This window comes from Spermophilus citellus, assembly GCF_964194105.1.
Source record: "Spermophilus citellus genome assembly, chromosome: 10".
Lineage (NCBI taxonomy): Eukaryota > Metazoa > Chordata > Mammalia > Rodentia > Sciuridae > Spermophilus > Spermophilus citellus.
In genome coordinates, this window is record NC_138197.1 from 32,094,218 (window position 1) to 32,107,670 (window position 13,453).

The window sequence follows — 13,453 nt, forward strand, 5'->3', positions numbered from 1 at the left end:
CTCCCTGATAAAGAACTGTGTGTGTATACACATTTTTATCAGTTCACTTTATTTTTCATTAAAATATAATTGACAGACGTTCCATAGTTTTGGGGCATGGCAAATTGATGATGTGATCATGCCCACAAGTTGGGGCCAACTCCCCTTCTGTCCCTGACCTTTTCCTTCAGTGACATTCTATTAGGGAAGGAGACCTTCCCTCCAGCTTTGATGTGGGGGTTGGAGTGCAGAGACACAATCCCTCCCCAACCCCTCTCTAACTTGGGTGCTCCACTGTAGAGGAGGAGGCCCAGAGGGGTGAAACAGAATATAGATTTTTAAAGGAGGGGGCATTGGGGTCACCAGCTGCCTCTTTCCCTTTTCTCACATAGATGCTTCAGCGAAGAATCCTGTGTCTCCATCCCTGAAGTGGAGGGCTACGTGGTGGTTCTTCAGCCCGACGCACCCCAGATCCTGCTGAGTGGCACCACTCATTTTGCCCGCCCAGCTGTGGACTTTGAGGGACCCGAGGGGGTCCCTTTGTTCCCTGATCTTCAAATCACTTGCTCCATTTCTCACCAGGTGGAAGCCAAGAAGGACGAAAGTTGGCAGGGCACAGGTGAGGATGATCCAGGGAGTGACATCATCCAGAGAAGCAGCCAATGTCTGGAACCAGAATAAGGAAACAAGTCTGGGGCTAGAAATGGACAGGGACTTCCTTATGTGTTTCTGTGACTAGAACAACTTACCCTTAAGAAACAGAGTGATGAGGGGCTGAGGCTATAGCTCAGCAGTAGAGTGCTTACTTCCCACATGCAAGGCACTGGATTCGATCCTCAGCACCACATAAAAATAAACAAAGATATTGTGTCCATCTACAACTAAAAAATAAATTTAAAAAAAAAAGGAAAGAAATGGAGTGGTGGGAGGCCCATGAGTATGAAGAAACTATTGTGGAATGATCATGAAAACAAATGTTGACTACCCTTAAGGATGTCCCTTGGGGTGGGGGCAGTGGCCATAAGGTGATGACCCAGCTCTGACCCAGACTCTGACTCTCTTTACCCAGTGACAGACACGCGCATGTCAGATGAGATCGTGCACAACCTGGATGGCTGTGAAATTTCCCTGGTGGGGGATGACCTGGATCCTGAGCGGGAAAGCCTGCTCTTGGACATGGCGTCTTTGCAGCAGCGAGGGCTGGAGCTCACCAACACGTCAGCCTACCTCACCATTGCTGGTCAGTGGGGCCTGAGAGCCTCTCCCTGTGATTAAGCACTCAGGAAACCCAAAGGGTCCTTTTTCCAGGCCCAGGGATGTGACCAAATGTCAGCTTGTACCTTCCCAGCTAGAAGATCTCTTGGCTTCCAGATTGCCCATCGGGAAAGTGAGCTGGGGTGTGAGCTCTAGCAATTTCTCTCCCCTTCTCCTCTCCATAGTCTGGGTCAGCTCTACTTCTGCTTCCACTTCTGTTCTCCTTCAGATCTCTTTCATCCCTCTCCTCCTCTGGCTCAGTCTTCCCAGACTAGCTTGCTCATCTAGCTGTTTCGTAGTGGGAAGTGATGATTTGGTCATTTGCAAAAGAAATCTCCTATTCTCTGAAGGGCGCTCCTCAGGGAGAACAGGACAAAGTAGCTATCAAGCATTTATTAAGCACCTATAAGGTACTAGCACTATCTTAAGATGCTATTTGGGATATAAAATATTATAGGACAGATACAATACCAATTCCCTCCTATTGTCATTCTCTCCCAGGGCCTCACGGAGGCTGTGTGTTCCCCATTTATTTTCTGTTGGCCTCCTCCCTTCTGTTTTTCAGGATGTCCTTATTTTCTCCTTTCCATTCTTATCCAGAAACCACTGAGTTAGCTGAGAAGGGCAAAGCAGAAAACAGCTTTGGTTGCTTTACTCAAGTCCATCCAAGTGGGGTGGAAAGTGGGGGAGAATTTCTTCCCTGTTGAGGGATGGGGAGAACCCCTTCTATGGCTTTGTCAGCTGGTGGGAGTCCAAGAGAGGGGCCATGTCCCCAGGCCCTGCACTGAGCCTCTTCCTTGTCCCCAGGGGTGGAGAGTATCACTGTGTATGAAGAGATCTTGAGGCAGGCTCATTATCGGCTACGACATGGAGCTGCCCTTTACGCCAGGAAATTCCGTCTCTCCTGCTCAGAAATGAATGGCCGCTACTCCAGCAATGAATTCATCGTGGAGGTACCCAGAAAGTCTCTTTCCTTCCACAGCTACTATCTCCTGGCAAGGAGCCAGGGTGGGATGGACTCAACTCAATAGTGGTGAAGGGCCCTGAAGGGCAGGACATGGCAGCATGAGGACTTCTAGACCTGGCAGTGGGTAGAGAAGGAGATGTGGGACAGCAGTTCAGAGATGGAGCTGGGCTCTAAAGGGGTGAGGAGGGGTCTGGGGAGAAGCATGGTGCCCATGGAGCCTTCCCTCTGCCTAGGTCAATGTCCTGCACAGCATGAACCGGGTTGCCCACCCAAGCCATGTGCTCAGCTCACAGCAGTTCCTGCACCGTGGTCACCAGCCTCCTCCTGAGATGGCTGGACACAGCTTGGCCAGCTCCCACCGGAACTCCAGTAAGTAAGGCTAAGTGGGTCCAGGCGAGAGTGGTGGGTGGCAAGTGAGGGTTGGGCACTAGCGTCTCTTCCATCCTTGGGAGGAAAGGAGAAGGAAGAACAGTTGATTCTGTTTCCTGTGGTACCTGTTTTAGTTGACAGCTGTGGACTAATCCCTTTATCCCACTGAATCATTAACTCCCTTGTGACAAGGTGTGCCCTGAGTCACTGAAGGGACATTTGTGCCTGGAATCATAAGTCAATGTGTGGTATAGGTGTCTGTTATTCCTGCTGACCAACCTTCTCCCAAATTAGCTCTGGGCTTAGAGATCCTCTGCAGTGGAGCTATCAAGCATTTATTAAGTGCCTACAAGGTATTCGCACTGTCCTAAGATGCTATTTGGGATATAAAATATTATAGGACAGATACAATTCCTGTCTTCAAGGAATAAGTTGGTACTTTTACATGTGTCATTATGTGCTTTCTGTAAAGAAGTAAGAATATTTCTAGAACAAAATATGGAAAGTATCACCTCCAGATGGGATGTTGCCTTTAAAGCAATCTCAGTTCCTGGCCATGATCCTTTCCAGTGGTATAATTTTTACTTTCCAATACAAATTGCTCAGCTGTAGAAAAACTAGAAAATACCAATATACAGAAGAAAAATCGGCCTTACTTTCATCCCAGAGAGAGGAGAACACTGTTAATATGGTGTATAATATTCGAGTCCTTTTTTCTATGCCTATTTTTCTCTTTTTATAAAATTGAGATTGATCTATTTTGTAATCTGATGTTTATACCGGGATTACAGGTGTGTGCCTCTGCACCTGGCTATACTTAATACCATAAAACAAGTCTTCATTACTGAAAAATGAAAAATGATGCCGACATTGCTGAAAGGAATGTTTGGAATCCCTCTTTAGAATTTTTTTCAAAGCTCACTCAGGAGGTGCATTTATTTTTGTCACTTTTGGGGCACACTTTGCTTTTGGCCTGGTTCAGTATCATCTAACTTCATCATCTACTTTTGCCAGAGTTGGCTCTGGAGATCATTCTACTTTTTTAAGCATTAAAATCACTACCAAAGGCCACAGACTTGTCACTTTTGGAAAAATGTCAAAGGATTGTATCACAGGCTCTGAAACCAACTCGCTAGGGAGTTCCATGAATGCCGTCTGGGGGGAAATTCAGGGTCACTGAACAGTACCACGAAGTATTCGTAATGGTAATACCACAAATAGGGCTCTCACTGTGTTACTGGATTTACATACATTAACTCATTTAGCCATTACAAACAAAAAACCGAAATAGATGCTCTAACTGTTCCCTTTAAATGTAAGGAAACAGAGGCACAAAGAGGTCAGGTACCTTACCCAAGGGCACATTGCTAGAAAAAAGGTGGAGCTAGATTCAAATCCAGGCAGCATGATTCCAGAGCCTGTGCACTAACCATGGCCGTTAACATCCTCCTCGGGCTTCCCAGAATTTCTACCAAAGGCTAGCTACCCTGGTGCTCCCAGGGATTCATTCTGGTTTCCTCTCCTTGTGCAATGGCCACCACCTACACAGTTTCTGTGTCTCTGGTTGTCTCCACAAACAACTGCAGAGTCCTTCCTGTCAGTTCTACTATGATTTGTTACAGCAAAGTAGATAGAATAGAAGGGAGGAGGGGATATAAGGCATAATCAAGTTGCAAAGGTTCAAAGACACTTCACATAGTATTTTAGATTTATTAGCAAAAGAAACCTGTTTTTTTTTTTTTTTTTTTTTGTGTGTGTGTGTGTGTGTGTTTAGGATTTCTTTTTTTTTTTTTTTAAAACACTTGGGGCTAACCATATATATCTCCCTGTGACTCCTTAGTTCTTTCTCTAGTTCTTTTCTTGGAATCATCCCACTCAATCTTTTTTTTTTTTTTTTTTTTTAATCCCACTCAATCTTTTCCCAGTTGCATATTGGATCCTGCTATTACAGTTAGGCTCAAGATAGATCTGGGTATGCTTCTGGGCCTAGTAAGGTTCTTGATCTTTTTTTTTCTTTGGTAGGAAGGCCCAGATGAGGGAGTCCTTGTTCTTTTTTATTAGTTGTAGTTGGACACAGTACCTTTATTTTATCTATTTATTTTTATGTGGTGCTGAGGATCGAACCCAGGGCCTTGCATGCATGGTGAGCGTTCTAGCACTGAGCCACAACCCCCCACTATCCCAATCCTTGTTCTTAATGTTACAGAGCTTCCTCCCCAGGGTGTCCAGTTGCCCTGCAGTGACTGGTCCCATAAGCAGCTTTTCTCACCCACCATACCCCAGAGCTGCCAGGGGTGGGACTGATGTTTATAGATATTAACTCCTTCTCCTCATGACAAAGCTTAGGCTTCCTGTCTTTTGTTTTGAGCCAGTGTCTAGGTCAGCTGAGCTTTCTGCTGGAGATTTGGGGTGCGGAGATACTGGGGATTGAACCTAGAGGCATTTTATCTCTTGGCCACATATCCAGCTCATTTTATTTATTTAATTAATTATTCTATTTTATTTTTTGGTACCAGGGATTGAACCCAGGGGTACTCGACCACTGAACCACATCACCAGTCCTTTTTTATTTTAGACAAGTTCTCACTAAGTTGCTTGGGGTCTTACTAAATTGCTGGGGCTGGCTTTGAACTTTCAATCCTTCTGCCTCAGCCTTGTGAGTGAGTAGCTGGGATTACAGGTATGCGCCACCACACCTGGCTCCTCTAAGATTTTAAATAGCGTAGCAGCCTGCCTTTCCTTCTTCCCTTATTTCCACCTGAATGGGCACAGGGTTCATAGTTTCCCTGAGGACATTGCCTGTGCTCCTCAGGTGACCTTTTCACATGCCTTTTCTGACTCCCCAAGGTGTTCCCTCCCTTTTACCTCCCAAGTCCAAAAGTGTGTTGCAGAACTGTGGTTTCACAATATCAAACTATAAACATGCAGAAGCAGTTAGACATGTGATCTTAAGGCTCATTTCTCTGCAGCTCCTAAGATTGGTGTGTATTGAGATAGTCAGGGAAGGTTTTATGGCATATGTAAAGTTTGCACTTGGACCACAGGAAGAAGAAGGTCTCTGAACTAGAGAAGCATGAGAGAATGCAAATTTGAGAATTTGGGAGGGTGATTAAGAGGGTTTATGGTTAGGAAGAGCAAGGTTGTCTGAGACAAGATGATGAAGACATTATTTATGTAGTTGTCCCAAACTTTGATGTATATCAGAGTCAACTGGGGAGCTTTAAAAACTTCTGGTGTTTAAGTGGCATCCAACTGATGAGATCAGAGTGTCTAGGACTAAGAGCACCAGGTATCAGTGGATTTAAAGATCCCCACTTGAGTCCAGTGTGCAGCAAAGTCTGGAATTATTCTACTTTGTTTCCTCAAGTATCTGAAAGTTTGCTGAAAGACCCATGAAGAAATAGGATGAAAAAGAAAATGAGCCAGCACAGTGGCTTGGCTATAGTTCTAGCTCCTCAGGCAGCTGAGGCAGAAGGATCACTTGAATCCAGGAGTTCAAGGCCAGCTTGGCAGCAAAGTAAGACCATATTTCAAAAAACAAATAATACCAACTAACCAAACCAACCAACCAACCAACAAACAACAACAACACAACGGGTGTGGTGACATGCCTGTAATACCAGCTCCTAGGGAGGTAGAGGCAGGAGGATTTCAATTTTGAGATCAACCTAGGCAACTTAATGAGACCCTGTATAAAAATAAAATAAAAAGGGTTTGGGCTGTAGCTCAGTGGTATAGCATTTGCCTAATATACATGAGGTCCTAGGTTTGATTCCCAGTACTGCAAAACAAAAACAAACAAAAAACCAATATGTAATAAAAAGGATATGAATTAGGCAATAAACAGGAAAGGATAATGATGAAAGAAGAATAAGATGAAGTAAGAATAAAGTCAGTTCATAAAATACATACTATGAGAAACAGCACACTTGTAAGGGTAGGGAAGAATTTTGATTCTGAACTTCCTTGGGGCTAAAGCAAAAGGAAACCTGAGGAGTTTTGGAAGTTAGAGAACAGGGACCAATTGGTATTGCAAGAGAAATCCTGGGACTGAGATCAGAAGACTTCTCTACTGAGGCTTTTTCTTCATAGAAGGTACCATGTGGGGCTGTGGACAGGGCTTTCAACAGTGCCATTCTGATGACATGGGCCATTTGCTAAAATACCCCTTAAGGTCAGCCACAGAGGCCATTCAAGGGCAGAATCTTCTAGGATCTAATGCAGCAAGAAAGGTTGGTTGGACTTCTTAAATGCTAATTTTTATCTGTAGCTAAAAATCCTCCCATCTTCCTGGTCTCCTGGTTTATCTTAACCTAATTAATCAGACTTGTCTGCCTACAGAGAAAAGTATCTACATTTTCTTTCTGGTGGTCATTTCTTACTTCTAGTAATTAACTTGTCATTTCCTTTACTAGGCCAGGAGCTCAGAGGGACAAATTTTATCTATCAATCTATTTATCTATTTATTTTTATTTTTTGGTACTGGGGATTGAACCCAGGGGCACTTAACCACTGAGCCACATCCCCAGCCCTTTTTATTTTTTATTTAGAGACAGGATCTTACTATGTTGCTTAGGTTTTCACTAAATTGCTGAAGCTGGCTTTGAAATTGTGATATTCCTGCCTCAGCCTCCTGAGCCTCTGGGATTACAGGACATAAGCTTTTGATTAAGGTGCTCACCAGAAACTGTGGCTTGTTCTTGTTGTGGCCATAGTGCTAGTTGACCTGCTGTGGCCCCACTTTGAGGATAGGGTTGCCATTCCTTCTAGAGCCTGGGCTTAGCCACAGTGGGCATCTGCTGGTGGGGTCACCTGCCAATAGGTCTTTTCCTTTGACTTGGAGACCTGCGAGGGACTATTTGGGGCAGCTCTATCCCCTTTCCCCTCCTCCTGATCCCCAGCCAGGTGGAATGCTGATCCAGCCAGGCTGATCTTTGCCTTGGAGCCAGCGCCTACCAGCTCTGCCCCTGCAGAGCCAGCTGTATTTTGCAAGTGGCCCCAAGTAGGCTATGGGTCGGGTCAGGATGGGGATCAACTTGGTAGAAAGCCATCAGGGTTGCCTCAGGGAGGTCTGTGGGTGGCAGGCCTGCCTAGGCAGTGTGTTTCCACTCACCTGGTTGGCCCTAAAGCAGGTAGCAGCAGGAGAGTTTGACTGCTGGTGAGGAGGGGTCTGCAGCAGGATGTGGTAGTGGTGGGGGGCTCTGGTGCCACATGCTTTTCTATGCTCTGTTCCTTCTCTTGACATGTTATGTGGGTAAATTTGAAACTGTGCTGGAATATAATTGTGTATGTGTGAGTCCATGCACCTCTAGGGGCTTGCTTATGTGACCGCTAATTGTGTGTGTGTGTGTGTGTGTGTGTGTGTGTGTGTGTGACACACACATGGACTGAGCCCAGGGTTGAGCTGCCGTGCAGCTGTGGGAATCCATGTGGCGTGTAGTGACCCAGATGCCCGCAAGGGCTCTGGGCCTGGTGTTGCGTCTGTGGGGTCTCTACCTCCACTTGCTGTCCCTGGGACTGTGGGCTCTCCATCTTTTCTTCCTCATGCTTCTCCAAGTGCTGTGTGTGTGTGTGCAGAAAGGAGGCAGAGTTGTGTACAGGGCTGTTTGCTCCGCAGTCCTTCTGGTCCAAGTCTGTACTGTTTATATCTTCCTTCAGGGTCTTGCTTGGTCTGCTCAGCTGGCAGGGAGCTGGGTGACACTGCACATATGGCTCTTGTATGCCTTGCTGGAGACTCTGAGACACATTCCATTAATCCTGCTGTGTGACCAGTCTGCCAGGTGGCTGGTGAGGGCAAGTGTGCAGGCCTGCAGAAGCCTGGCTCAGTTGAGGGGCATGGCAACCCTTGTCCTGCTGTGTGCCCACACACTCTTCCTGGGCATGTACCTATGCATGCACATCTTCTTTGCTACCATCAGCTCAAGGGTCCACGTGAAAGTGCTTGCGCCCTTCTGTTTCTCGCTGCCTGTTAGGCTCCGTGTCCCTCTGGACCTGGGCATTAAAGTGAGGCTGCAGGGCCAGAGGCATGGGAGGGCCAAGGAGGAGGCAGTGAAGCCTCAGGGGGAGATGGTTGGGGAGAAGAAGAAGCCCCATACCTCCAGGAGCCTCCAGCCCTCAAGAAGACGGCAGCTGTCACCTGGCAGAAGTGAGCCCAGTCCAGGTGGGTAAGAGAAGGGGCCACTCCTTGTCCCTGGGACCTGTCCCCAGTCTTGGGGCCTAAACCTCCTTTCAAGCAGCTAGGCTAAGCTTCCCCTCTGCCCATCAAGCTCTTGTAGTGCTCCTCTCTGTCCCCTCTGGGTACTAGGCCATCTCTTTCTAGATTGAGTGATCTCCGTATAAGGCACAGGCAGAAAGACCAGGCAGATTCCAGTCCTTGTCCCCTGTCTGTGCTGACGGTAGGGTTGTTCATGGCAGTTCGGGATCCGGAGCCTTCTTTTCCCCTGCCCTTCCCTCCCTTTTCCCACCAGTCCACTGTCCATGGCTCCCTTTGGCTCTTGCAGTAGCCATTCAGCTTCCTGCCCTCTCCTGTTTCTTGCCCTACCTAGTGGGCTCTGTTTCTCTTCCAGTTTCTCGGTTTCTTCTTCTGGGCCACCATGGATGCTGTCTTGTCCTAACTCAGGAACTTCCTCTGCTGGGAAGCCTCTTCCCCCAGACCTCCCCCCACTCCTCCCTCGGGTGTCAGTTCTGCTGACCTCCCCACTCTCCCTACTCTCCCCACAGTGGTCCCCAGTGCCGCGACCCTCATCATTGTGGTGTGTGTGGGCTTCCTGGTGCTCATGGTCATCCTGGGCCTCGTGCGTATCCACTCCCTTCACCGCCGCGTCTCGGGGACTGGCGGGCCCCCAGGAGCCTCCAGTGACCCCAAGGACCCGGACCTCTTCTGGGATGACTCTGCTCTCACCATCATTGTGAATCCTATGGAGGTGAGTGGCTCTGAGGAATGGGGGCAGTCTATGGAGTCAAGACACTCCTGGAACATGCCCAGTAAAGACCCCTGGGTCCCATGTGAAAGCTCTTGGCAGAGCTATAATGAGCAGGGAGGAAGAAAGCTCTGACTGGGATGAGGTGGGGAGGGGGTAAAGGGACTGAGGGAGGCGTGGCTCCTAAAGGAGAGACTCTGGGGTGTGATCCTTGTCCTCTGTGTTCCCACCCTCTCCAGTCCTATCAGAGTCGGCAGGCCTGTATGGCAGGGGCTGCTGGTGGCCAGCAGGAAGATGAGGACAGCAGTGACTCCGAGGCAGCTGACTCCCCTAGCAGTGATGAGAGACGCATCATCGAGAGCCCACCACACCGCTACTAAGGCCTACATCCCGGACCAGAGAAAGAAAGAATTCTGCCCTGGTGGAACAGAGACGCCCAGGAAAGAAAGGAAGAAGGACATTCTGAGAGAAGAGAGACCAAGAGGGAGAGAGCTCTCTCTAAAAGAGCTGTCCTTTAGTCTCAAAACCCCAGTGGACCCCACTGGAGTCACCCCAACCCTTTCTCCTCCCTCCTGCTCCTCCTGCCTCTGGGCGGTCACTCCCTGTGGCATCTGGGCTGGATGACTCTGCCTGTCCTTTCTGCCTCCCGTGGCAGCTGCCCCCTTAGCTCACCATGTCTTTGTCTCTCCCAACCAGTCATGCACTGAACTGGGGAGAGGGTGGCATTAGCCATGGCTGGGACAGGGCGGGATTGAAGGGAATCCTCTACTCTGTCCTTCTCTACTCTATCCTGTCCAAGGGATGCCCTCCTCCCCTGGGCTCTGTGGGGGAGGAAGGCCAGGCCTTCTCTGGCTCTCTTCTGATCCCCTCTTCTATTTCCATTTCACTCTGGGGATCCCTGCTCCTCCCCCTCTCCTGATTTCCTTCCTTCATTGTCCTCTTTCCTCTTTCCTTTGCAGTCCTGAGGTCCTGCAGCTCCTGCCCCTTCCTTCATGACCTGCTTGTGGCTAGGTTGTGGGGATGGGAGAGAGAGTGAGGGCCCCGCGTGTATTATATATAATGTATATTTTTTCAATGTTGTCGTGAGCGCAGCCCCTGTGTTCCTGTGCAGCTCACAGCCTTGTGTGTGTGTGTGGCATCGTCATGTCCTGGGGTGAGGGTAGGGGATGGGTGTGGTGAGGGAGGGGACACACCCTAGGGTTTTCAAATAAAATAAGAAAAAAGCTCCAGGAGCTGCCTTCTACCTGCCTGATCCTGTGTGGGCCTGGGTAGCAGGCTTTTGGTCCTTCAGGGCCATTCAGGTCTCTGAGCAAGGCTGAGTGAGGGGGCAGAACTGATTATCTCTAATACCCTGACACATAAATCCCCAGGGTTCCAGGCTAGTGGGAAGGTAAGATGGGGGCAGGTGGCTTTCACTGTCTCTTTCCCTTGGCGTCCCCATAAAAGAACAGACAACTCAAGGAATGCCATGGGCACCTTGAAAGATGCTGAGTGCTTTGTAGGGGACACTGTCAGCCCCTCCTCATCACTTGGAACATCCTGCCTTGCCGCAGTCTTGGCTGGGCACAGAATCACGAGCCACCACACAGCTTTGTAGATTCAAACAGCAATTCTTTATTCCCGAACTCACACCGGCCTCCACACACGTTCTGGGGCAATCCCAGTTCTGCTGCCACCCAATTCACCTACTCCACGAGGCTTTTTTCCCAAAATGCTCTCTGAATCTCACGAGAGCTCAACGGGAGCTCAGGCAGCAGGAACGCCCTAATTCCAGCAGCAATAATCCTCAACATCGAACTTCCCTAAAACCCAAGGTCTTAAACTGGGAACGCCCTTAACCCAAGGAGCGGGATACTTCCTCAAACTGCAGGATACACCCTAATCCTGGATCCACCCTGGTCATTGAGCAGGGTCACCTTTCTCAAACATACATGCAAGGTCACAGCAAATTTAACATGGGGTCATATCTACTTGGTAATGGCCCTCAGCACTGCCTGACCACATGGGCTCCAAGCCCTGGAGTTCAAGGGAGAAGGCAGGCAACCTTGCTGTTTGGAACTAAAAGGGATCTGCAGCTCTCTTTGCTGACCAGTTTGTGACCCTCAGCCCAGGGAACTTCTGCTTTGCCTATGTTTACATGGCTCTCCTGACATGGCTGCTGAGTGGCCTCTCTTCATGCTGACCTGGCAGCCCAGCCTGAGGTCAGGCAGATTCTGGTCCTTCCTCAGCCTTTTGGGACACTGGTTTTCTGGTCCAGGTGGTAAAGGAACAAACCAGAGGGATTTATCTAGAAGAATGAGCTACTGGTGGGAACATCACTCCTGTGCTCTCCTTGTCCTGGGAAATACCAGGGGCCCCAAGCCTTGGTTCCTTTCTATAGAAAGAAGGGAGTGAGAGTACCATTAAGATTTCTCCTAGTTTTCTGTAATACAGTGAGGTGGAGGTGGAGCTCTCTGGTCCTATTCTCACTTCCACCAGGTGACTGTGTCCTAACCCATGGCTTCAATTACCAGCTATTAATGCTGCCACATTTTTATCTCCCTCTCCGGCCTCTTTCCTAACTGCTGTTTCCACCTACCTATGGTACCTCCACCTGGGCATCCTGTGCCTTGAACTCACCTTTATATTCACCTAGTTACCTAAGCTAGAAACCTGGGGGCCAGTCTAGATTCCTCCCTCTCCTTCAACCCTATGTCCAAATGGTGACTCACCAGTCATTGCTACACCTTAAAATCTCTCCAATATGACTTTTCCTCTTCCTCTGCTGTTGCCTTGACTCATGCCCTCTTCTTCATTTTTTGCCTAGTCTATTCCAAGAGCCTCCTACCTGCCCTGGCCCCGTGTCTTACTCCATTCCATCCCATCTTTAATTCTGGGGCTTGTGACTCTCTGATTATGCCACTCCTGCTTGGAACCTTCCAAAAATACCTTCCTGTCACTGCTTGGGTCAAGCCCCTTGGCAGGACCCTTAGCCCAGGTGGATCAGGTCCTGCTTCCCTGATCTCTTTGCTGTCACCATCCCTTCCTGCCTTGCATGCCCTTTCACCATCGCCCAGCAATCTTATCACTGAAGACCCAGTTCAAATGTCACATCTTCCAGAAAGTTGTTCACATCTCCATGACAGCACTCTCCATGAAGCTGCAGTACATGTTTATGACAGATTCTCTGTATCCTCAGCAACTCACATGGGGCCTGACACACAGTAGGGGCTCTGGAAATGATGAATGAGGTTGTGCATGGTTCTCAGACTAAGAGAATATTTACCAGTAGGCAGTGAGAGAGAGAGAGAGAGAGAGAGAGAGAGAGAGAGAGAGAGAGATATGCATAGGTGATATGCTGGCCAGGGGAGTTAGGGGACAGAGGGTGACCAAGGAGATACCCTACAGCAGCCTCTCCCATAGTGGTCTGCCTTCACATCAAGCTATTCTGTCAGTGCCTGCAAGTAACACCATGTGAGAAGCAGCTCTACCTGTTCACCCTGGAATTCCTCTGGAGCTCCAGGTAGAGGTCAGAAGCTCGAGACAAAAAGAGAACTCTAGTTCTCAAAGGCATATGAATTACAGGTTTTAGTTTGTGGCCTTGAATTGCAGTGTGTTCAACCCCCTTTCCACTCTCTTCTCATTCTCCTAATCATTCACCCTGGCGTAGGAGGCCACAGCTTCCCACTGCAGAGAAGTGAAACCAGGTGGGATCTATTATTTCCGTTGGTATTTGGAGTACCCTACACCATAGCTAAGACTTGTAACTTGGAGTTTTTATTCACCTCCAGTTCAAGCTTCAGGGGCAGAAAGGCTGCAGGTGAGAGGGCAAGCTGGCTCTTGATGTGTGCATACCTGCAGACTGCCACATGGCAGCATATAGTGGCATATCATAGCATCTGTCCAGCCTCAGCCCAGTTCTTGGCCCTCCTAGATCATCTGTCCCTGGGACTGATGATTTTTTTTTTTAAATGTAACCATTCTA

At 48.5% G+C, this 13,453-nt stretch overlaps 1 protein-coding gene across 1 annotated transcript in view; it reads left to right on the top strand.

Annotated features, from left to right (window-relative positions):
• The window catches only part of CLSTN3 (calsyntenin 3), a 31,296-nt gene extending 20,589 nt beyond the window's left edge, over positions 1 to 10,707 (top strand). The window contains exons 13-18 of the mRNA XM_081311587.1: positions 372 to 598; positions 1,049 to 1,219; positions 2,041 to 2,186; positions 2,434 to 2,569; positions 9,290 to 9,492; positions 9,729 to 10,707. Coding sequence (XP_081167713.1) covers positions 372 to 598; positions 1,049 to 1,219; positions 2,041 to 2,186; positions 2,434 to 2,569; positions 9,290 to 9,492; positions 9,729 to 9,869 — 1,024 coding nt within the window. The 3' untranslated portion in view covers positions 9,870 to 10,707. The remainder of the gene's footprint in view (positions 1 to 371; positions 599 to 1,048; positions 1,220 to 2,040; positions 2,187 to 2,433; positions 2,570 to 9,289; positions 9,493 to 9,728) is intronic.
• The last annotated feature ends 2,746 nt before the right edge of the window (positions 10,708 to 13,453 follow it).